The sequence below is a fragment of the Lissotriton vulgaris genome, chromosome 7, assembly GCF_964263255.1.
Source record: "Lissotriton vulgaris chromosome 7, aLisVul1.2, whole genome shotgun sequence".
In the NCBI taxonomy this organism is placed as follows: domain Eukaryota; kingdom Metazoa; phylum Chordata; class Amphibia; order Caudata; family Salamandridae; genus Lissotriton; species Lissotriton vulgaris.
The window spans coordinates 1,461,518,153-1,461,541,613 of record NC_141695.1 but is presented as its reverse complement, the minus strand read 5'-3'; the positions used below and the strand labels follow the sequence as shown (position 1 = coordinate 1,461,541,613).

The following is a 23,461-nucleotide window of genomic DNA, read 5'->3' as shown; positions in this document are numbered from 1 at the left end:
TGCACCAGTACCCCAGGGAGTCCCTCAGGGCTCCTCCATCAGCCCCATCCTTTTTAACGTGTACCTCATCCCGCTAATCAAACTAATCCAATCCTTTGGGATCAAAACAATAAATTACGCTGATGACACGCAGCTCATCCTCTCTTGGGAAGGTGAAGATGCCATTCCTTTCTCCACCTTCCACGACTGCCTAAGAGAGACGGCTGGATGGCTACACAGAAACTCCCTCCAGTTTAACTCCGCTAAAACGGAGGTCCTGTTTTGTTCAGGCACCAAGATACCCCGCCAGTTTCCGAATGAATTCTGGCCCCCAGAGTTTAGAGACAAACCTCTGCCAGTTCCCTCGGTTCGCAACCTGGGAGCCATGCTTGACAACAATTTAAGTATGGAAACCCAGGTGACGAAAACTGTGGGGATCTGCACAGCCTTGCTTCGCTCACTGCGGAAAATCATGCCTCTTCTCCCGGCACAAGCCAGGGCGTCGATAGTCAGGTGTACGATACTCAGTCGCCTTGACTATTGTAACGCCCTGCTCCTGGAGTCTCCAGTCACGTTGATGGATCGACTACAGCGAATTCAATCTGCCGCCGCCAAGCTGGCTCTTGGCTGGACGAGGAGGGCTTCGGCCACAGCAGCTCTGGCTGAGCTACACTGGCTACCCTTAAAACAACGAGTGGCCTTCAAGTCCCTCTGCATTGTCTTTAAGGCTCTGCATGACTTGGACCTAAACCTCTGCAAGAGACCTACGCTCATCCTCGGCCTGTCTGGTAAAGGTACCCAGATTTAATAAAACCAGAACAGGGGGCAGATCCTTCAGGGTTGCAGCGGCCAAGCTGTGGAACAGCCTGCCCACTGACATACGTCAGATTTCACAGCTTCTTCCATTCAGGAGACGTATTAAGACCTGGCTCTTCCCCCAATAAATGTCCGTCTGATTGTTCCCCCGGTTATCCGTCAACAGAGTACTCTCCAGCGCCAGGAAGCCTGCAAGGTATCAGCCGCGCTCTACAAATTCTCAAAATAAAATAATAACAAATAAATAATGAGTTTCAGATTATTGATGAGGCCCAACACACACACTTTTTTTAAGCACGTCCAAAGTATGTTGATTGGCTCTTCGAATGTGAGATTTTCCTGCAGGTAATGCAGTGTATCAAAAATGCATGTCAAGCAGAACATAATATCCACATTTGGTAAACACACTTTTCAATGAACTCTGTAACCTGCTGGTACATCGGGTAGGTGTGTGTTATACTATCTGCTATCCTTTCATCCATCAATCCAACCATCCATCCTTTCTGATTTCACTTTACTCTGCCAACCTTACACCGATCCTTTTAGCCACCATCTCAGATATCTATTTACTCTACCATCCCTTCACCAACGCATCCATCCTCTCACATTTAGATTTACTAAACTTTCACCCTTGTATCCATCCATTCTGATTTCCTTTTACGCTGCCATAATTTTACCCATTTAAATGGGATTTACCTAACTTACACAAAGGCCACTTTTTGTGGTTTTGCGTGGTTTAGTAACTCCAGAGTATTGAGCTGCCTTGAGTTACCTTGCGTTGGGAAGTTGTTCCATGGGTGGAGCTAGGGCATTCCCACACATCTGTCTATGGATTTTGACACAATGCCACAGTTACTTCGGCCAGTACACCTGGGAATGCTTCCAAATGGTGCGCCTCCCAGGCCCAGGGGTTACGAGGAGAATTATCTTTATTTATCCTTGTTGCTTGCTTTTTCCATGTGAGTTGCATTCAGGTATCCCTTCCTTCACAGAAAAATTCTTGCTCATAACGCAGGCACCGTTGCACCATGATGTCTGCATTGGCACTATGCAGCACCAGTTGAGGGAGACAGCAGAAATGTGTCATATTTTTGTAAATATGGCACATTTCTGCTCTCTGCCTTTGATGCAACACAGCACAACATGTTCCCTTGCCAAGTTGTGGTGCATGAAAGCTTAGTAAATCTGGGCTTAAATATTTGTGAGGCCTGTTCTTTCTGTAGGTAAGCGTACATTGAAAGCATAGAGGGCAGAAGTCTTTGCGTCAACCATTAGAAACTGTAATCTTATAATTATGTATCCAGGTGGTTTTGCATAATTGTTTGGGGCTGATTTGCATTGGACATTTTCATATTATAAGAAATTCCAGCCATTTCATTGAAGTTTTAGACATGTGGTAAGTGTGTGGTATCATAATGGTACAGAAAATCAGGCTACTTATAGCTTGCTTCTTTAAAGAGTTTTAGGATAATTTAGAGAGGTACTGGGTGTTTAACTTGTATTTCTTGGCTTTTTAATGTTGGTTTATTGTACAAAATTACAGTATTCTTTCCCCCGTAGTTTTGTAATAATTAAGTAAGTGACCTGAGGGCCTTTTTTATATTTCACTAGAGATCGCTATCCGCATACAGCAGGATGCTGAACACCAGAGGCTTTGGACCACAAAATGTTAAGCGGCGAAAGATAGAGGATTTTTTCACTCGTCGGCCAGCTGCTCAATACCCTTTGACAGCATGTTCTAATTCTGGTGAAGAACCTGCCCTGACAGCTTCCGGCTACACTCCTGAAGAACATTCAGCATTTCTTCATTCTGAGTCTCCTGCATATACAACCACTGGTATGCCAGCTACTAGTAGTCCATGTTTGGAAAAGTCGAAGAGTTCATCCATCTTAGATATAGGAGTATATATAGATGTTTCAAGACTCAGCACAGTTTCATCATCAATCCCAGATGATTTACGCTACCAACTTTTGCACTCTTCCTGGACGCCAGAGACATCATACAAGTTTCCAGTTGTTCAAGAGGGAAATCAAGCACGTCGCTTTCAACATGAATGGTTGAAAACCTATCGCCCATGGCTTGCCTACAGTGCTAAACTTGAGGGGGCCTTATGCAAGATGTGTATACTCTTTGCCCGTAAAGAAGTTGGAAGAGGTTCTCATCAAGCTGTGGGGAAATTAGTGCTTCGGCCCATAACAAAATGGAAACATGCTCAAAGTGATTTTCGTTTCCATGCTTCTTCCTTGTATCACAAAGAGAGTATGACAGCGGCAGCTGACTTCTCATCTGTTTTTGAAGGAAAGTCTGTTGCTGTTACAACTATGATCGAGAGCAACTGGAAGAAAACTATTTTGGAAAACAGAAAACGACTTGTGCCAATAGTGGAATCAGTACTCCATTGTGCAAAACAGGGTATAGCTCTTCGAGGACACAGAGACAGTGGACAACCTATTACTTCAAAGGAACCCGAAGAGAATGATGGCAATTTCCGTGCTGCTCTGCGCCTACGACTTCAAGCTGGTGATGAAGTTCTGGCATGGCATCTGGCAACGTGTCCCTCTAATGCAACTTATACAAGTTGGAAGATTCAGAATGAGATCATCTCTGCTTGCAACATTCTAATGAGAAATAGAGTGGTGGAGCGCGCAAACAATGCAAGATTTTTTGCCATTTTAGCAGATGGAACAACTGACAGCTCCACTATCGAGCAACTTGTTCTAGTAATTCGTTTTATAGAAGGTACATCTGTATATGAAGAGTTCCTTGGCTTCGAAGAGCTTCAGGATGGAACAGGGGTTGAAATTGGAAAGAAAATTCTAACTTCCTTAGAAACATATGGCCTGAATTTAGATTGTATACGTGGGCAAGCATACGATGGTTGTGCTGCAATGAAAAGTTCTGTGAAAGGTGCACAGGCGCAGGTTTTAGAGCGTGTGCCAAAGGCATTTTATGTACATTGTGGAAGTCATTCACTGAATCTTGTGATTGGACATTTATGTGAAATACGTCAAATCCGTAATTGTCTTTCAACACTTAAAGAAGTGTCTAATTTTGTAAGAGGCTCTGCGAAAAGGATGGCTGTCCTAAAGGCGAAATTTGCTACTTTGCCAGATACAAAAATGAAACTGTTAAGTGGTTTATGTGAGACACGGTGGGTTGAAAGGAATGCATCGGTTGTTCGTTTTGTTGATATGTACCCAGCTGTGGTTGACTCTTTGCTTGAGATCTCGGATTGGCAAGATCACAATGCCTCTTCCAAGGCTGAGCAATTTCTCGCAGCTGTTCAGTCCCATAACTTCATTGTTGCATTACACATCCTGGCACGATTTTCTGGGCTACTGCTTCCTGTTTCAGCTGCACTCCAAAATCCTAATACAGATCTGTTGGAGTGCATAGGACAGATTGAAACAGTCAAGCAGGTGATTCAAGAAAGCAGAGACAAAGCTGAAGAAGCATTTAATGAGATTTTCGTTAAAGCCCAAACCACAGCAGGGGAACCTCTGACAATGCCACGCCTTACTGGCAGGCAGACACAACGGGCCAATTACAAGACTAGTGATCCTGAAGCTTACTTTAGGATTTCAATATTTTTACCTTTTTTAGACAATTTATTGTATGAATTGTCAGAAAGATTCAGCCAGCATGTGAAAAAGGCCTATACAATGCAGTATCTGGTACCAAGATTTGTCACCCAAGAGTCTTTTAAAAATTTGAAGGATGCTCTTGACATATATGAGGACGATTTACCTGGTACACGCGAGGATCTTAAAAATGAATATGACATGTGGGTAATGACATGGCTGAAGGTACCTATTGAGGAAAGGCCATGGAATATAATGGATACCTTAACTCATGCTCACATTGACTTCTATCCCAACATATACTGCCTGCTAAAATTATTTGCCACTTTGCCAGTGACAACCGCATCCCCAGAAAGGTGCTTCAGTTGTCTTCGCAGACTGAAAACCTATCTTCGGTCAACAATGGGGCAAGAACGACTCTCTGGACTTGCAATGATAAACATTTCACGTGCACATTGTCCTCCTATAGAAGCAATTGTTAATGAACTGGCGAAAAAGGGTCGTCGCCTTGAAATGGCATTGTGAAAATTGGTTATAATGTATTCCTAAAGTGCTTTGTAGTAAAATATATTAAATTGGCCTTTTAATTCAGTACATTCTGTTCCTTTTTCATAAGACAATAGCATATAAATGCATCAAATTAACAAAAATGTGTGCTTTAATTGTTGTCCAGTTTCAAATGCAGAATTCACCACATTTTTTTCTCGGCTTGACCTGAGCATTTAACCGATCCTGATTATCTGCCATTTTAGCTCCGCCCCATTGATTAACATTAGCCACGCCCCTTCACCTGCCATGTTAGCCCCCCCCGAAATTAAGACCTAGTTGCGCCCCTGTGAAGACCCCATGATGCCCAGGGCCCTGGGCTACTGTACACATTATATCACGATCGGGCCGCCGGGGTTAAAGGCCCTCCCCGGCCCCTGCCCGTGAAGTATCGTTCCATAAACACTTGGCGCTCTGTTTGCAAAAATATCAGCTCGAATTTATTTGTGGAGCATTAAAGCTATAATGTCGGCGGCGGGCTCTGGGTGTCCGTCTCAAGAAGACACATGAGGGGTGGGGACTCTCACTCTGGGAGTGCGAGCGGGGACTTCATAGCAGGCCCCAGGGGGCAATGAATCAAGCAATATGGATATTTCTGGCCACCCATCCAGTGGTCTCTTTTAGTCAGTTCCGATTACAGCCGCTCCGAGCGCCGAGCAGAGGACTAATGGAGCAGGGGGCTCCGGCCTTGGGTACCTCTAATCTGCCCGACAGAGTTTGTCGGAATTAAATGGCTGGTAGGGCCGGGGCGGGTTGGCAGCAAGACAGTGGGTAGAAGGGGTTGGGCAGATAGAGGTCCGTTTTATAGAGAGGAAGTGACGGTGAAGCAAGGATGTCATGCAAGAAGGTAAATTAGCAATCCCCTCATTTGATAGTTAAAACCAGTCTTGATTGGATTTTAGTGCGCCACTCGCACCCATAGACCCGGTGGCACTGTGGCCCTGTTGTACGTTTGATAGGCAAGCCCTTGGGTGGGGAGAAAAATACCAACTGTAGTGACGAGTGTGCATTCACACCAGGGATGGCTACATGCACTAATTAAGTCAGTGAAAGACAAGAAATACTAGATTAAGTTTCCAAGTGGGGGTCAGTCCAGAGCAGTGAAGCAGGACCCTGCTAAATTATTACTCTCAATTAATTGACAATGATTAAACATAATACTCGTTCTAGAATACAATGATTTAATTCTAGTGATTCTTCAGTGGCGTGCGCAACACACTGCCTGACATTTCATTCTAGAACGATTTTATTTTAATCATGGTTAATTATTTAAATGTAAACCGAAGTGCACACCTGTAATTAGCTTAGGGTCGGACGCCAAGAGGTGTTCTTAGTGCGTGCAAGAATAACAAGAACGTTTGGTGGTGTGTGAGCAATACAGCTCCAAATGTTTGTTTTTCACTGCACACACTCTATACGTATTGCACTTCGGAGAGTAAGATTAGAATGAGTTTTGGTGGTGACTGGAGCAATACTGCGAGAGTGCGTGCATGAAAAAACGAAAGTATTTAGTGGTGTATTAATTACAGATCACCAAATGTTTAAGTTTTTCACGGACGCACTCGTCTTGAAAGAGGTGTTAGTTGGGCCTAGTAGTAGTTAGTGAAAATAAAATCATTGTGATTGACCGATGAATGCAGGGAAGGAGATAGAAGACGAGGGAGTCAATGACAGGCTAGAGAGAAAAAAGACCCCTTGCTGTGCTGATGCTTGAGTAGCTCTTATGCCTAAAAATCACGTGTTCCTAAATACTGACAGGGAACTTGGGGAAAGAGGACATGAAAGGGAAGAAGGAAGTACAATAAAGGAGGAGGGAAGAGGCAGGATACTCTCATGTTGGTTGCTTGTCTAGCACTTATGCTAAAGCATGGGCTGTTTCAAGGCGCAGAAGTAAAGCCTAAGTGGAAAAGAGAGCCCATGAGAGCGAAAGCAGGAATAAAGTACAAAGTGCATTTATTTTACACACAAAATGTATACTTTTGAGCAGACAGGGCTGACTTGCAGTGGGTTAGTAGAAAACGCTGGTTGTTGAAGGCAGCATCTTAATTTATCATTCCTAGCTACCAATATATGCTCGATTATTGAAAATGTCAGTATATTTCAATGCATGTATTATGCAATCTCAGTCTAGAGAATGAAACCACGGGACAGAGAGGACAATAGAATAATGCCCCAACTGCATCAAAAGTATGCATTTTGCTCAGGTTCATTCTAGGCCTGGCAACGTGTTCCTCTGTAAATTCCCTAACACTATGGCAATAATTTCTTAATATTTTTGTTTATTTTACATTTCCCTGTAGCGCTGCTTTTTATAGAGCCATTGAACTTTCTACCACACCATTTCACTGTAATCTTTTACTTTATTAAGGATTTGCACTGGCCACTATGTAGTCAAAATAAACAAGGGTTCTTATTTATATGGCTTGTGACTGAAAAGGGCTAGAGAGCACAGAAACAGAGACCTAATTAAGGCAGGTGTGACAAACTTTGAACCCCTGACTTTCAATCGTTCTGGTCAAGATACAAAATACAAAGCTTGTGCCAAAGAGAGATGTTACTGTTTGTTAACTATAGAAATTGCCCCTGAAGTGCCGCTGAGATCTACATTTTTCCACATTGTCAGACTTTTTCATGTCTTCTGGAAGATAACTTTCTGCCTCTGCCGCTGGTAAGAGAGAGGATAGCTGTCTCCTATGAACACTTTGTTCCAGCTCCACTGGCTTGGGTGCTTTTGTGTGAAATGTCCATGTTTCCTGGTCTGGGAACTTGTGCGTGACATTTCCTTGCTTTCTGGGATTACAACTGACTTATAGCAGTGTCAGTTGAGGATTTGGTTGGAACCAATAGAGTAAGTGGGTGGGGCCAGCGGAAGACGTGGGTGGAGCCCAGGGCAAGTGGGTGTGGCCTCCGACAAACATTTGAGCACCTGCACTTCATATTTTACAAATTAAGCACTGCACAAGTTCTAGAATTGGGAACTTTAGAGCTGGGGAGCTACGTTCGAATCTCGGCATCAGCTTAACATCCTGTGATTCCAGGCAAATCGCGTTGTCTCCAGTTACCTACCACAAATGAATGTGTTCTTCTGTAATGTAAATTGTGCTCATGCCATGTTGTCGAGTTTGCGCTATATAATATTGCAAGGAAAAATAAAGTAGGGAAACTTGAGTTCACACACTACTGAACGCGCACTCTTAAGTGCATCAGCAGTGCACTGTGAATCGGAGCGTTTCACAGGCCTGTCACAGATAAGAAATCCTACAAAACAATATACTACTGCCCGGCAGCAATTCATACCCGGACAACGTTGGGATGGGCTGCTAGTCCTTAATAAACGTAAACTGTATGGTGTAAAAAGACCACATCCATAAACACAGAGGTACACATTTTGTTTTCCAATCCACCCACCAACCAGGTATTGCAATACATCCAGGAATGGAGCACTTCCCCACCTGGGGACAACAATGCTGTTCAAAGAAAGACGAGAAAATAAAAGTAGCGCTTCACTGCAAAGTCTGTAAATTGAGGCTGATGTGTTTGGATGTGAAGACAAACAATCTGGCCACTTTGCAACCACTCTGTCTTGCTTTAATTAGTTATGTATTTATTTTTTATAGTTAAAACCTTTTATTTATCTCCATCCCGAGGCTGCACTTTGGAATAGAAAAATGTCAGAAAAAGGGCATTTCCCGCAAGAGTGTTTTTCTTTTTTGGATCCATTTCACAGGGAAGTAAGTAAATGAAAGAAGGAAAGAGAGGTTGTGAACCGTTTCTTCAAGTCACGGTTTTCAGTAAGTGAGGAGCAAGACAGAAAGAGAGGGAATAATAGGAAGGGGGGTGGGGGGGCGGGGGATCAGCTGCCAGCACAGAAAAGAAGAGGACATTGTGTCTTCTCTGGGCAGTAAGGAAGAGACAGAGTCCTTTTCCTTCTCTGCCCGTCCCAGATCGTCCACAAAAGCAACCACAATCACACATGTTTCCCCCTGCCCCCCTCGGAAGTATTTTCGAGCCTCACTGCGTTACAGTCTTAAGAAAAGAGGAAGAAGGAGAGGCATAGCGAGCATTGGAGAGGCGGAGCGAGGAGTGCGTGCTTGTGCACGTCACAGCAAGCTCGAGGCCGCCACAAGCAAAAGCGCGTGGTAGCATCTTCTGGAGCCACACACTAAATGTCTCGCAGAGCAAAGCATGCGCTGGCTCAGAGAGACCTAAAAGGTATGGCAGTAAGTAACAATAACAAGACTTTGATAGAATGTACATTTTCAATGCAGGTTAAGGAATATAGCAGTTGGAGAATTTTCGCATGCAATTTGTGGATGTAAACATGTTCAAAATGAACACTTTTAAATTCTGAAATGTAGCTTGCACAATCTATCTAGAGGCATTTAAGAGGGGACACCGATAAAAGTGAAAAGGAAGCCTAGTGCTTGTTGAGACCACTTTACTGTCAAGCAGTGTAACAAATAAACACATTCTGTTACCTGTAATTACAATGGGAACACTCCAGAGACACCTGTTTATATACCTAGTACAGTAGAATATTTAATACTGTAAAGAATTGTTACGGTTTACTCACAAATATAAATTATACATACCATATAAAACATATGTTAAGTAAATTCCTATCAACAAAGGATATAACAAGGCAACAGATAAGCACATTGCAGCATTCATTAGTATAAACAGTCTATATTTGTGACTAATTTAATACCTGGTTCAGAAGGTATCGCGTAATGCACCCACCAGACAAGCACCCCCACAGAACACACATCATATCCAGCAAAATGGATGTGTCCAAGGTCACCTTCCCCTTCCCCTTACAGCAAGTACCCTGCCTCAATGCTCCAACCTTGCCAGCCGGAAAAGAAGAATAAGGGAGCCCTACTCACTATGGAACCAGGGTACGTACTTTATATGGAAAACAGCGGTTCCAGGTCTAGTAAAAATAAAGCATAATAGCAAAATGTACTAAAAGGTTATTACGGGATGTCAGAGAGAGAAAGTCTACTCACAGCGAAGGATTTTTAACAATGCAATTGTATTTGAAAAAACAGATCAAAATATGTATATTTACAAAATTCTATACAGTGCATAGGTGTCCCAAGTGTGTTGTGAAGAACCAAAAAAAGCAATTGAGTGATTACTGGTGACAGTATTTACAAGGATTCTAAGCAATAGTTTTTTCATGGAAAACGACCATTATTAGTTAAGAGCAAGAAAGAAACACAGACACTCAATACACAGTCATAAGTGCTGTCTGCAAGGTTTGTTTCCTTTAATCATCGACGGCGTTTCAACCCTGCTGTGGATAAAGGGTCTCATCAGGACCATAGGGTGGGGGACATCTGGTAATTCAGTGCTGGTCATATATAGGGTGGTGTGACAACCCTGTGCGTGATAAAGGTAAAACAAATGTACTCACAGTAAACCCAGCCGGGTTCACTGGCATGAGTGACTTGGTATGGAATGCAGCCTGGTCTTGGGCGCGGTCAGGGTGGGGCGCGGTGATGTCTCGATCGTGTCGAGGGATCCGGCATTGTTAGGATCTAGAAATAAGTGTGGCCCTCAAGCGGGCGATCGTTACCGAGGTTGATACCTTGTGTAACAGCTGAATAGCAGCGAGCAGTCCGACTTGATCTGTCTGCTCCGGCGAGGAATAACGCAGCGTTATTCCTCGCCGGAGCATACACGATCGAGACATCACCGCTCCCCACCCTGACCGTGCCCAAGACCAGACTGCATTCCATTCCCAGCAAATACTCCCCTGGGTCTGCAATGATTACTCACCAACTTTGTCAATAACATGCAGGAACTAGTCTTTTTCGTTAATTTAGGCAGAACATTTATAATGAATTGCGGGAGGAGGTCTTTGAAGTGCACTGATATAATGTTGGAGCGCAAAGATCAATTTGACTTCTTTTCTTACCTGGGCATTTTGTTTGATAAGTAAGAATCATGGAAACAGGTTATATATTCGAGGAAATTACATTTTAAAAAACCACCACAGCACTGATTACTTATGCGATGAAATTTGGTAAGAAGTCCCCTTACAAGATGTTAATCATCTATAAAGCCAAGTGTCAGTCGACAGCCCTCTATGGGGAGTCTGGGGATACAGCAAAAGCTAAACACTGCAACTGGTGGAAAATGCCTTTTTTAGAAACCTCCTCTCTGTACCCAAAAGTTGTTAGTCTTTTGCCTGTCCCTCTGAACTTGGGGTCTTCTTTTTAACAAATATGGCCAGAAGTCAACTAATTCTTCTCTGGTACAAGATTTGGTACTCTGAGTATACAAGTTTAATCAAGAGGTCATTAGAGATTGTTTTAACTCTTCCCCTGTTCTTCAAATTCCCTGTTTGAAGTATACCAAACATTTCAGCCTTGACCTTGTTCATCCTGATTATTTCGACCTACCTAAAACATTCAAGTACATTAGCAGAAAGGAACTAAAAAGAGGGATATCTCGCACTGCTAGAAGACCAATGATTTTCCACAGAATTGTTAAAGCTTAGTGTTTTTAAAAGTCAAATGATGTTGGTCAAGTACGATATGTAACCATATCTTAGGTTTGTTCACAACTTCCGACATAGGTTTGTTTTAACTCTTTTCAACTGGATATATGCCATCGCTTGACCACCTTTCCAACTTCAAATAATTGGTCTGGGACATAAGCAAAATGCCCCTGTGATGTATATTGTTTTCTTTGGTAAACTTTATAAAGTTGAGGAAGAGTTTAATATCACCTGTGTTGAGAGAACAACATGTTGTACACCATCCTGCACAATAGTTTTTGCAATCTTTACCTACTTTACCTATTTGCAGTATCATGGCAAATTATTTATGCGTGGTGATAAATTGCAGGAAGCACTTGGCTATCTAGAATGACTTTGCTATGATTAGATGAACTTGTTATAATCTTCTGATTCCCCCTTCCTTTCTTGGTACATTCCTTCCACCCCTCTTTCTCCCTTTCCCTTGGACTCTCCCCTAAGAGCTTATCTTAGAATGTTGGTGATGTTTCAGGGCTGGGATGAGAGTGGATGGCCAATAAAGAAGTGCTTGGAACCTACACCGGCTTCCTTGCTTTTTTACTTTTAACAGAACTCATTATGGTGTTTGCACTTGTCGATTATAATGTGATTTTAGTTTATTTTTTCTGCTGTCTTTGTATAATATGTATTTTGTTTGTATGCTTTTATGATTTTAACAAAAAAAATTGAATAAAGATTAATTTGATTGATTGATTCCCTTATAAGCCCCATCTCCTTCCAGAGATATGTCCAGGCCACTTCCTTGTGATCTCTCACTGTATCAAATAGCATCCTCTGAAGGGTACAAGGGGAGCACTGCTCCCCCGTCTTCAAGTGTGTTCCACCCAACTCACAGGAATGCAGACATACACATATTTGCCTGGGGGAATTCCTCAACCTCCTCATGTCTTCACCAGTTATGCCTGGGCATTCCAAAATGGAAGACAGAGCCCACATTTGTACTCGCGGTATGTGCACAGCACACACAATGTCCAGCACTGCTGTCTCCATATATTGTGCCACCACAAGCACAAATGCACTCAGCATGCACTGCTCCGTAATATAGCCTTCCTGTAGTGTGCCACTTACAGGTACACCTGCAGTAAGGGCACACATTCTCTATGAGTGCTCTGCATAGCACTACATCTTCCAAGTTCTGCACTTCTCACAGGAACAGATACACCCAGTACATGCACTCACCATGCACGCCCCGCACAGCACTGTTCAATTCCTATATTGCACTCTTCCCAGGCATACTTACAACCATGTCAGTCACCACTTCTGCACTGCGCAGCACTTCACATCTAACAGATGAAGGCCAATGACAAGTCAAGTACACAGCAGCAGAACTTTAAACTGAATGAGCCTGTAGGCCTCACTCCAGTGATACAGCGTAAAAAAAAGGACCTGTTTACTTCCTACTACACAATGCTGCCATCACTGCACTCATGCAGCTTAACTCCTGGCGAAGCCATTAACCTTCCTCCACTATAAGTGTATCACTTTGGGTACCCCTCACGTTCCAAAAAAAATGCAATCCACAAGACAGGCCTATGAAATAGTGCACATGCATGATCCCTCTTTACCTATGCCAAAAAAGATTTAACATTAGGGATCCAGACAACAGTACAGTTGAACACTCAGGGAAGTGGTACACATCCGTTACAATGCAGAACTTTTCCATCCCAACAATCCACAAACCTTCGTATCTGAATAACAAACTACAACTCACAGGAGGCCACAGAAACAACAGTAACAGAAGCGGACTAATTCTGAAAATTTGAGTATTCAAAAGAGCAAAACCATCCAAAAAGGCTTTGTTCTGCTTAGCCCCTGAGTTTTGAAACTCTATCCCTGAGCATATTAGACTGAACCTGAGACTCCTATTCTTCTGTAAGGAACTGAACGCCCACTTCTTCAACATGTATCCACCTAACATTATTCTGATGTGCTCCCCTCAAATCAATCTAAGTTAAAAGCATTCTTCTAGTTTATGTAAACTCTGCTTCGCTAGTGCTAGGTCCACACGTCATAACTACTACTAACAAATAAATTGATATATATTTATTAATTAGTAATTAAAGATCTGGACACAAGTCAGCAACTCTTTACTGTGACACATTCTGATGACCGAAACCCTACTATGGTGATGACAAACCTGCATAAGGGCAATAATGTCATGCAGTTTATGGTCTGGTTGGCAAAAGGAATCTCTAACTCAAGGGACATAGTGACAGCAGGGACAAATATGTTAACAAAGAAATAAAACTCAGCCAATCTCAAAGATTTAGGAAGTGTTTTTCTCATTTAAATACAAAATGATAATTAAGTAGACAAAAAGTGGGAGAAAAACCTTTGGACTCTAGACATGGCATACATTGTAATGTGCTAATGCTATGCTTAAAGACTTTGCTGTAGAAATGGAAAAGGGCTTTGTCCCTTTCTAGCTTGGCGTGGGTGGCACTATGCTAATCCTATGCTTTAAAACGTTGCTAAAATAACAGATATTTGAGGTGAGCATATTCAGAGTGTCACTGGTTTTATAGGGTGTTCAATAGAGAAGCTGATCTCCACCTAAACTTGGGAACTACCCAGAGTTCTCTACTTCTTTTTTGTATAAAAGGGTATGGTTTTGACTTATACTGGGTGCTCCCTTGTGCTTGGACCAAACTAACAGTCTCTGAAGAGCTATATTGATAGCAAAACACATGTAGGAGGTTGTTTTTATTGATTCCAGGTTGGCTTGAATGGAATTTCACCAGTCAAAAGCTGCAAAACTGTGCCTGCAGTGGTAAAAGGCATTTTATCATTTTACAGCTCGGCATGGATGACACTGTGCTAATCCTATGATTAAAGACTTTGCTGTAGAAATGGGAAAAGACTTTGTCCCTTTCTAGCTAGGTGTGGATCGCACTGTACTAATCCTATACTTAAAAATGTTGTCACTTTTAGAAAGTTGCATTTACTTGCTTTAGTCATTTGATGCCTGCTGCCTTTTACGGATACACATCTGGGGAGGGTGACAGCTGGGCTTGGTGTATTGCCCTAGAAAGCCACACACAATGAGAGCTTTGGTGTAGGTGCAGGTGCAGGTGGTAGGGTGAGAAGGAGGAGCTGGGCACAGCCTTACACTTACACCTGAATAGGTTGTGTCATGTCCCAACATAAATGGCTGCATACCCTTATGTAGTGAGTCTGGCAACAGGGCAGGAAGAAAGGACCTGCAATTCAAAGATCTCTCTTTGAAGTCTCCCCCACTTCAAAGGAACAACTGGGTATAAAGACTGAAACTCTGACACCACCATTTCAGTACACGTCTGGACCTGTGAAGACTCTGACAGGAAGAAGGACTTCTGTGCGGCTGAAAGACTGCCACTCTGATGGACTGCTGCTTTGCTGGACTCCTGCCTTGCTGTGCTGCCCTGATGCCTGCTGTTCCCCTGCCTGGGTGAGAAGGACTGGACTTGCATCACTTGAACACAGATTGCTTCCAAGGGCTATCTGGCTTGCCACCTGATCTGAGGTTTCAGGGACATAAAAGACTTCCAATTCTTCTGCTGCTGCACCTGGACTCTGCCATCTGTGAGTCTGCCCTGTTAAGTGGTCCCACCCCAGTCCTGGGCCCTTGGAAGTGAGGCCTAAGGTGCTTGCTCCAGTGAAGCCCACGCATCCTCTCTTAAACTGGTACGTCAGCACCCTGCGTGGATCGGAACTGGCGATTTCTCCCTATTGCAGGACCAGAACCAGCGCGTCGCCTTTGCTGCATGAATCGACCCAATGCATTGCCTTCAGAACCAGCCCTATGCGACGTTTTATTCAATGTCTTTGCATCTCCCTTGACAACAGCCTCGAAAGCAACAAGAAATCTGCATCACAGAACCTATGCTTATCGGAGCCAATGCATCACCGCTGTTGCACGGACCAGGACCAGCGCATTGCCAACATTGCGAGGATCAACGTACTTTGTTCAGCGGGTCTATCTGGGTCAGGGTATCCGGCCAGCGCTCCATTGCAGTCAGTCTGAACTTTTGTCCCGGTCCGGCACGACCACCTATCGCAAGTAAGCACTTATTGCTTCTAAGCACTATTTTACAGTTTATTCTTTAAAAATTCACATCTCAAGTTCGACTAATTGGATGTTTGTCATTTCGGTCTCATTTTATTTATTAAATTAAGTTCTATTTTTCTAACCTGGAGTGGAACTTTTTTGTGTAGTGTGTTCACTGTTTTACAGTTTGAAGTGTTGCACAGATACTTTACACATTGACTCCAAGTTAAGCCTGATGGCTCTGTGCCAAGCTACCAGAGGGCGAGCACAGGTTGATTTTGGGTTTGCCTGCTTCTTACGCCGACTAGGATTGTGGCTGCTTGCCTGACTAGGGTTTATACCCAATCAACCAACAACCCAATTTCTAACACCAAGAGGCTGCAATTTCTTCCTTTCCTGGTGATTTTTTTCAGCTTACCTATTCAAGATGGATGTCAGCCATCTTAGAGCAGTAAGTTCAAAAAAACAAAATGGTCCTCGAATCGTGCATTTGTCATCATGCTGCAGCCGGCATTTAAAAAAAAAATGTTTTCATGATATCGAAACGCATCAGCAACAAGTCTTCATTTCTTTTTGAGGATGCTGTTAAGCATTAGCTACAGAGACTGGCAAAGCCGAACGGCTGACTAAATACTTTGAAAGGCAGGATCGATTGACTTTTGCTTGTTACCAATAGGGCTTAGTATCATGTTTTTGCCTCCTCTAGGCAAGGTAGTAACAGGTGTTCCTAGTACCAAATTCAATGATGATACAGTTATTGACCTCGGAAAGCTGAACAGCTGCGTTGGAATTATCAGGATTTTAATACATGACCTAATGATTATACCAAGTGTCAGCGATGTGTTGAGTTATAAAAATCAACTATTCATGATGACAAGAACAACAAGCATTTTTTCATTTTTGCCTTTGTTGTTCATCATCGGCAACATGCAATGGCACTGCCCAAAGGTCAACTAAAGTCACACTGAATTATTACATGGGCAATGCATAGTGAGATTCTTTACCTGTAAAGATTTCTGAAGACTACTCATACTAAGAAAAGGGTTGGTGCACATGAATACATGTGTTGTGGCTATATGTAACATCTTTTAATCATTTTTAGATTGTATATAAATTATTGTAATTTTAAAGTATTTTATGCTTTTATGTCTGAAGCCAAAACAAAGCCATAAACGGTTTAACATAAGAAGGAAGTAATTCACTGTGAACCTATTACATTAAAACTATAGCTGTTCTACTTCACCTTTCCCTGTATTCCTACAATGTGTTGCCTTTCGCATGTTCAATCCATCCCTATATTCTTCCTTACCTCCCACCAACTTCATCCCCTTGCTTTCCTTCCTCACACAGACCATCTGCTACATCTTTCCCATGTTCACGCCCCATAATTTTCCTTTCTCCCCTTCTAAACCTCTCCCTTCTCCCCGTCCCAATCACCACTAGCCTCTAGCACTAATATCATCCCCTCCTCTCTGCTCCTAAGCATTCCCATCTTTGCCATGGTCCACACACCTCATCCATTTCCTCTCCTTATGGCGACCACCTTCTCCTTTCCTTTATCATGGTCTCCACCTCTCAATCATTCACATACCTCTTCTTCAACCACCATTTCGACTAACTCTTATTCTATCCACGCAGATAACTTTCTCCATTTCTGTCCTCTCTGTCTTCCGCTTAACCCTAACACTCTGTTGTACTCATTTGCCGCATCCTTCCTTTCCAATGCTTCAAGCCTCTCTAGTACACCTTCCTCAGCCCTCTTCTCCCTCACTTTCTCTCCCCTTCTTTCACATCCACAAAGCGTGAGGCAGAGAGACTCCGCACAAGGATCTTATGAAGTATAACAGAGCAGCACAAATCGACATCCTGAAATTAGGAAAATCATAGTGACTTATCGGATACATACACCACTCCCACGCTTCACAAATGTCAACCCACACCACACCAGGCAAAACCCTCATGAGATATTACAGTACTTTTATGGTGTATCAAAGAAGAGTGATCCTCCAAGAAGTGAGGTAGTTTGGGGTTGACAAATCAGAAAAAACAGGTAGATAGAAATGATGTTGTGTTTATTCAATTCAACTTCTTAAAAATCAAATCTTTTGAGGATTTACAGACAGTAGCCAATAATCTAGATATGCAATCTGACATGAGTTCCTAACATACGATCCTTTTTCACATATATATACATATATATACATACACACACACACACACACACACACATATATATATATCATTTTTCCTCACCGACCTACCACATTCTTTTATTTCCCAATCTTGCATCTTTAACTATCTACAGTCACATTTTATGACAGAGAATCTACTTGGAGAGGAGAGGGTGGGAGAAGAATACAATTACCATCTCTATGCTCTTTCCCTTTATCAACCTATGGGTACTCGGCCTCCTTTGGGCATGACCAGAAACAGTTCTGTAATTGTTAACATTTGGTCGTTGGCTACCAGTTGCGAATGTGCAAGAAACACTATAGACAGCATACTCTATCCCTGCGCATGCATAACCATGACTTTCATTTAATACAGGTTTTGAGAGGTTTTTGACAGATAGCTGAGGGTTCAGCAATAGGTATGGATAGCGAGAAAGAGAGCTGATGCTAAAATAATGCAATCACCTTAAAGGAAACGTTATCCTACTCATTGCCATTCTTAACTGATTTCACTGCATTGGAGAAGGAAAGATAGATAAAGGCAGGTCGATGAGGTCTTGCAAACAGGACACAGTTTACTTCCTGGGCAAACCTGATATTGCCCCAGGAAGAAGCTTCAAGAGAATAACATCAGCGGAATGCATTTGTGGGTAGTTTACATAACTGCCTGCCATTCGTCCATGATAGGTACATACCTGTAAATTACCAACAACATCACCTTAACCATGATGGAAAGTGCCCATTTAGTGGACGGATTTGGACACTGCCTAGGACATAGCGATGGGTGAACCATGATATTACGTGGCCAGGTTGTCTGTAGTCATTCCTTCAGCTGGCATCATACCCTCAAAAGGACACAAAAAGCTGGTCTGACAAATGGAAATCTTTCTGCCCATCCATGTAGAAGTGTAAAGTGTTTTTGATGTCCAAATTATGAAACGTCTCATCTGGCGAGGAGATGTGGGGAAGTAGAAAAGATGTTGGCAGACCAATTACTTAGTTCAAATGAAACTCAAACAGTGCTTTCAATATGAAACAATGAGTCCAGAGAACACTCATGCCTATTGAATGTCGTGAAAGGCTGCATGGTGTAAAGTGCTGGGACCTCCCTTCCCCAACCAGCTAATGTTATGGCCACTGAGAAATTAGTCTTCCATAGAAAAGTTTCACCACAAACTAGGTCATTGGTTTGAAAGATTAATGCATCAGCTTATTTATAACCACGCTCTGATTCTGGGTGATTGATGGGTACCTTAGTGGACAATATACATGCGCAAAAACTTTAGATCGCTGAATGCAATTTTGACAGCCAGGGTCTTCACGACGATCTTGTAGTGTTGCTTGAACATCAGTAGCAGGCTCCAATAGCTAGACTGTGGGTCCTGCAAGGGTCAACATGCACTCGTATCTCAACCAGATGGTGGGAAAATATGTCAAATTGTCTATTGAGTTTATGAGTAGGTGAATACTCTTCCCTAACACCTAATAACACAATCTCAAACATTTGCTTTTATACTAGGCTCGGTTTTGGTGCAGGACATCACAGACCTCTAAGATGTTAACCCCTTCCACGCTCATGACGAGCTGGGCTCGTCATGGCGTAGCCTCCTCGCACGCTGATGACGAGCCCAGCTCGTCATGTAAAGTGCGATTCCCAATAGTTCAGCATGCGAGCAAAATAACGCTAGCGCGCATGAGGTTAAAAGATCTGATAGCAAGGAACCAGGCCCTAAAGCGGAGTAACGTAGGGAGAGGGGTAGTACTCTTCCTAGCCCTATGGACAGGCGGTCTCGGCTATGGAGAGGTGGATGTAATTCCTCTGAACAAGATGGAAAAGATCTGAATACCAGTGGAATACTATGGTGCGGTCAAGCTGAAGCTAACAGGATGACAAAGTATGCCAAGTTAAGCGTGATCTTCAATAGGATCCTCAGCTTTAAGGGGCGTGACCGGGTAGTAGGAGTACTGAGAAATTACTACACCTACACAAACATCTGGATATTACTTAGTTAGCTTAGAGATCCTGGCCATCCTGCTGATCCAAGAACCTAACTGGCTGCACTTGATGTTATTGTAGATGTTATGGTAGATGGCCTCAGACTTAAAGATGGTATTAAGGGCTTTCTCAAGAATGTCCCACTATGTGTTGAGAGTCAAGGCCTGCCCAAGAGTTCTTCTCTAATACTGTAGATTGATATGATGCGGGAGACACCCAGTACAACACTTTTTGCAAGACCAAGTCCAATAGAGTCACTAGACAGTGAGCAAAGATACAGGAAGAGGAAGCCCTCTTGCTGCTTGGTGTTGGCTGTATGGACCATCATCATCCTAGTTCTTAACATGGCAGGAAGGCGTTTGGTGTTAAAAAGACTGCCTTCAGTTCCAAAACAATATGGCTTGCCCCACAAGGCACCAACCAACATTTGCCATAGAATGACCCCTCTTCCCATACACTGAAGTATCAATGGTGAATAGTAACTGCAGAAGTGTCAAGCAGAAGAGACATCTCAAAAAGAAGGTGGAAGTGTGCACCCACTATTTCAAGAGTGAACCTAGGGATGGTTGGAATGAGACGCACTGTGACTCATTGTCCAGTAGATATCCCCAATGTTGCCTCAGCTGGTGATGACATTGATATTGTTGATCGCCACTATGTGCAGGAAGCTGGTATAACCAGAGGTCTCTGGAACAACCAGGCTTGGCCATGAAGCGATCTACTGCTTGGAAGATCACTGTACTCTTCTCTGGAAGAGAGAAGGCCTCTTCCAGACAGGTTACAGAATTGCCCCATGTATTGAATCATCTCCAAGGGCATAAGCTTTGAATAGGTAACCAAATATCAAGTCTAAACCTGACTCAATTTATTCTCCTTGACATTGCCCTGAAAAGGAAGCTGCGCTGTTCAAAAAGTATTCTGCTGTCACATAAAAAAGGCTGAAAACCTAGTCAAGATATTTGCGATGAGGGGCGGAACTGAGACCAAAGAGCGGTGTCTTTTACTGGCTTTGCTAGTTTCCCATGCTGAAACAGAGGTGGTCCCTATATACCTGTAGGATTAGTACACAGAAGTAAGCATGTTGAAGGTCCACTGAAAAGCACCCTTGTTATGCTGTCAACACCCTGAACTGGGTCTAGGAGATCTATCCTGGGAAGTAGTCTGGGATAAGGATGTAGCCTAGATTGGGGGGGTAGATGCACAGCATAGTCATTCATCACCAATTAGTAGCCTATGCTTTTGTGGAAAATCTGGGGCCAATGGTGGTGGTGGAGGGCATCCTTCGACTCCTGTGATAGTGCAGATGAGAATGTCAGGACAGTCAGGAAATCACTAGAACTTCCTGGTCTTGATCGAGTTCGGAGAGCAGTCTGGTTCTTGTCCTCCTCATTGGCTGTTTTCCTTAAGAAGAAGAGGAGGTTCTTGCTGGGTTATTGGGGAAAAAGCGCCTTTGAGCTTTAAGACCGCAAGGCCTTTACCAGTTGGAAAAAAAGGTATAATTAACAATCAGAGGGGGGAGAGAGAGAAATCAGAATGGATTCATTCTCCCTGGGCATATTTAAATAAACAGAATCCACTCCTTGAGATTAAGGGTGTCTCCTCCACAGTGGGGAACACCTTTATGTTTTTAGGTCCCCTCACACACCAACAGGCCCCTTGGTGTCATGCTTCATCATCGGGGTCATCGTACCCCTCTACGGGGTACGGCGTGCTGCGACCTACGGAGACGTGGGAGCACTTGTAAGACTGTGTGTGGTGTTGGTGAGGGGGTATTTTGAATAAATGTGAGTGTATTGTGGGGTTTGGGAAATAGTGATAGTTAAAAAGAACCTGGCTCGGGAGAGGAAGTCCAGCTGGCAATCCAGGCGTTGCAGTCCGGAAAAGCACTGGGCCCTAACGGGATACCGGTAGAGTGGTACAAGTCCATGGCTTCAGACCTCAGTACCCCATTGCTGGCCATGTTCTTAGAAAGCAGGGACAAGCTAGAACTACCGCTAGATCAACGCACGGCCACGATTGTAACGATACCCAAGCCAGGGAAACCCCCGACAGAATGCAACGCATACCGCCCGATATCGTTACTGAACATCGAAGCCAAGATACTGGCTAAACTTCTGGCTACCCGCATGCTACCCCACCTCAGTACCCTGATCCACCCTGACCAGTCGGGCTTTATGCCCCACCGGAGCACTGCGATGAATCTCAGAAGGGTCCATGGAGTGCTAGCCCGGGCGCACCTCCTTGCGGAGCAGGCGGTGATTCTCTCTCTCGACGCTAAAATGGCATTCGATCTGGTGGAGTGGGAGTATCTCTTCGTGGTACTGGAACGTATGGGGTTTGGGCCGAAATACATACAATGGATACGGTTGCTTTATGCGAAACCCGTGGCACAGGTGGTGGCCAACGGCCACATATCACCAAGCTTCCCGCTGAGCAGGGGGACTAGGCAGGGCTGCCCCCTGTCCCCCCTGCTCTTTGCACTGGTGCTTGAGCCTCTAGCCATCCAGATCAGAACCACGTCACTGTTCGCAGGCATCACGTGGGAGGAGGGGTGGGAGGACAAAGTCTCGCTATACGCGGACGACATGCTCATCTACATGTCCGCACCTGATACAGGCATCCCAGCCCTGCTTGACCTTTGTGACACGCGTGGGCGCGCATCGGGATACACTCTCAACTGGTCGAAATCCACAATATTCACGTTGAAGGGCCCGGCTCCGACATTGCAGGCGAGCTGTCCATTGCTGACGACGTCGGCCTCTTTCAAATACTTAGGAATTGTCATCGCATGTGGGGAAGCGGAGTTTTTTGTTAACAACCTAAAGCCACCCATAGATCGCCTGCGAGCCGATGTTAAATATTGGGCAACCCTGCCCCTGACCCTACTGGGAAGAGCGGCTCTCTACAAGATGATGGCCCTCCCACGACTCCTCTATGTCCTAGAAAATACTCTGCACCTGGTACCACCGCGATACTTTAAACAGATCGTGGCGCTGGTCACGGTCCTGCTATGGAATGCTGGCCCGGCGCGTATAGCATACGACAAACTAGTGAAAAGCTGGTACGAAGGGGGCATAGCGCTCCCCAACATCCAGCTATATTACTGGGCAGCCCAGCTCAAAATTGTAAACTACTGGATCCACGCCCCGAGAAACGACCCGGCCTATCGGGCGGACTGGTCCCAACTTGGGACGGACGGTATGCTGTCCGTGCTCTATAACAAATCACAACTAAAGACGCTGATTGGCCCGACCAAACACACGGCGACATTGTGGCACATGGCGCAGGCCCGTCTGGGATGGGCAGGTCGGATCACTAAAATGACGCCCTTGTGGGACACAAAGGCATTGGGAAACCTGAGAGGCTGTAAAGGGTTTGAGCGATGGGACTCCATAGGCATATCTACTGTAGGAGACCTGTGGGATACTGACTCAGTGCTACCATTCACGCACCTACAACAACAATACAATCTAGGACCCACAGAGACGTTTAGATATGTCCAAGTTAGACACGCATTACTACAAGCAATCCCTGCAGGCACCACTCTGCCGGATTCCTCCCCGCTGGAGGATAGGCTACTGACGGAATACATGCTCCAGAGCGCCACCTCCCTTACCTATAAAAAACTGCTAAACAATCTCCAAGACCCGACACTAAAACTTAAAGAAAAATGGGAAAGGGAGCTAGGTGGAACTGACGAATTCGAATGGAATGAAGCGCTGGCCTCCCCGAAGGAGGTTGGAATCTCGAGTAAGCTCAGATTAGTACAACTTAAAATCCTACACCGCATCTACTAC

General features: G+C 44.0%; 2 protein-coding genes across 2 annotated transcripts in view; one reads left to right on the top strand and one right to left on the bottom strand.

Annotated features, from left to right (window-relative positions):
* The window catches only part of DHX35 (DEAH-box helicase 35), a 593,749-nt gene that overhangs the window by 492,558 nt on the left and 77,730 nt on the right, over window positions 1–23,461 (bottom strand). The window lies entirely within an intron of this gene.
* LOC147705820 (52 kDa repressor of the inhibitor of the protein kinase-like) lies at window positions 2,431–4,902 on the top strand. Its single transcript, XM_086928410.1, has one exon. The coding sequence runs from the start codon at window positions 2,431–2,433 to the stop codon at window positions 4,900–4,902; it is 2,472 nt and encodes an 823-aa protein (XP_086784536.1).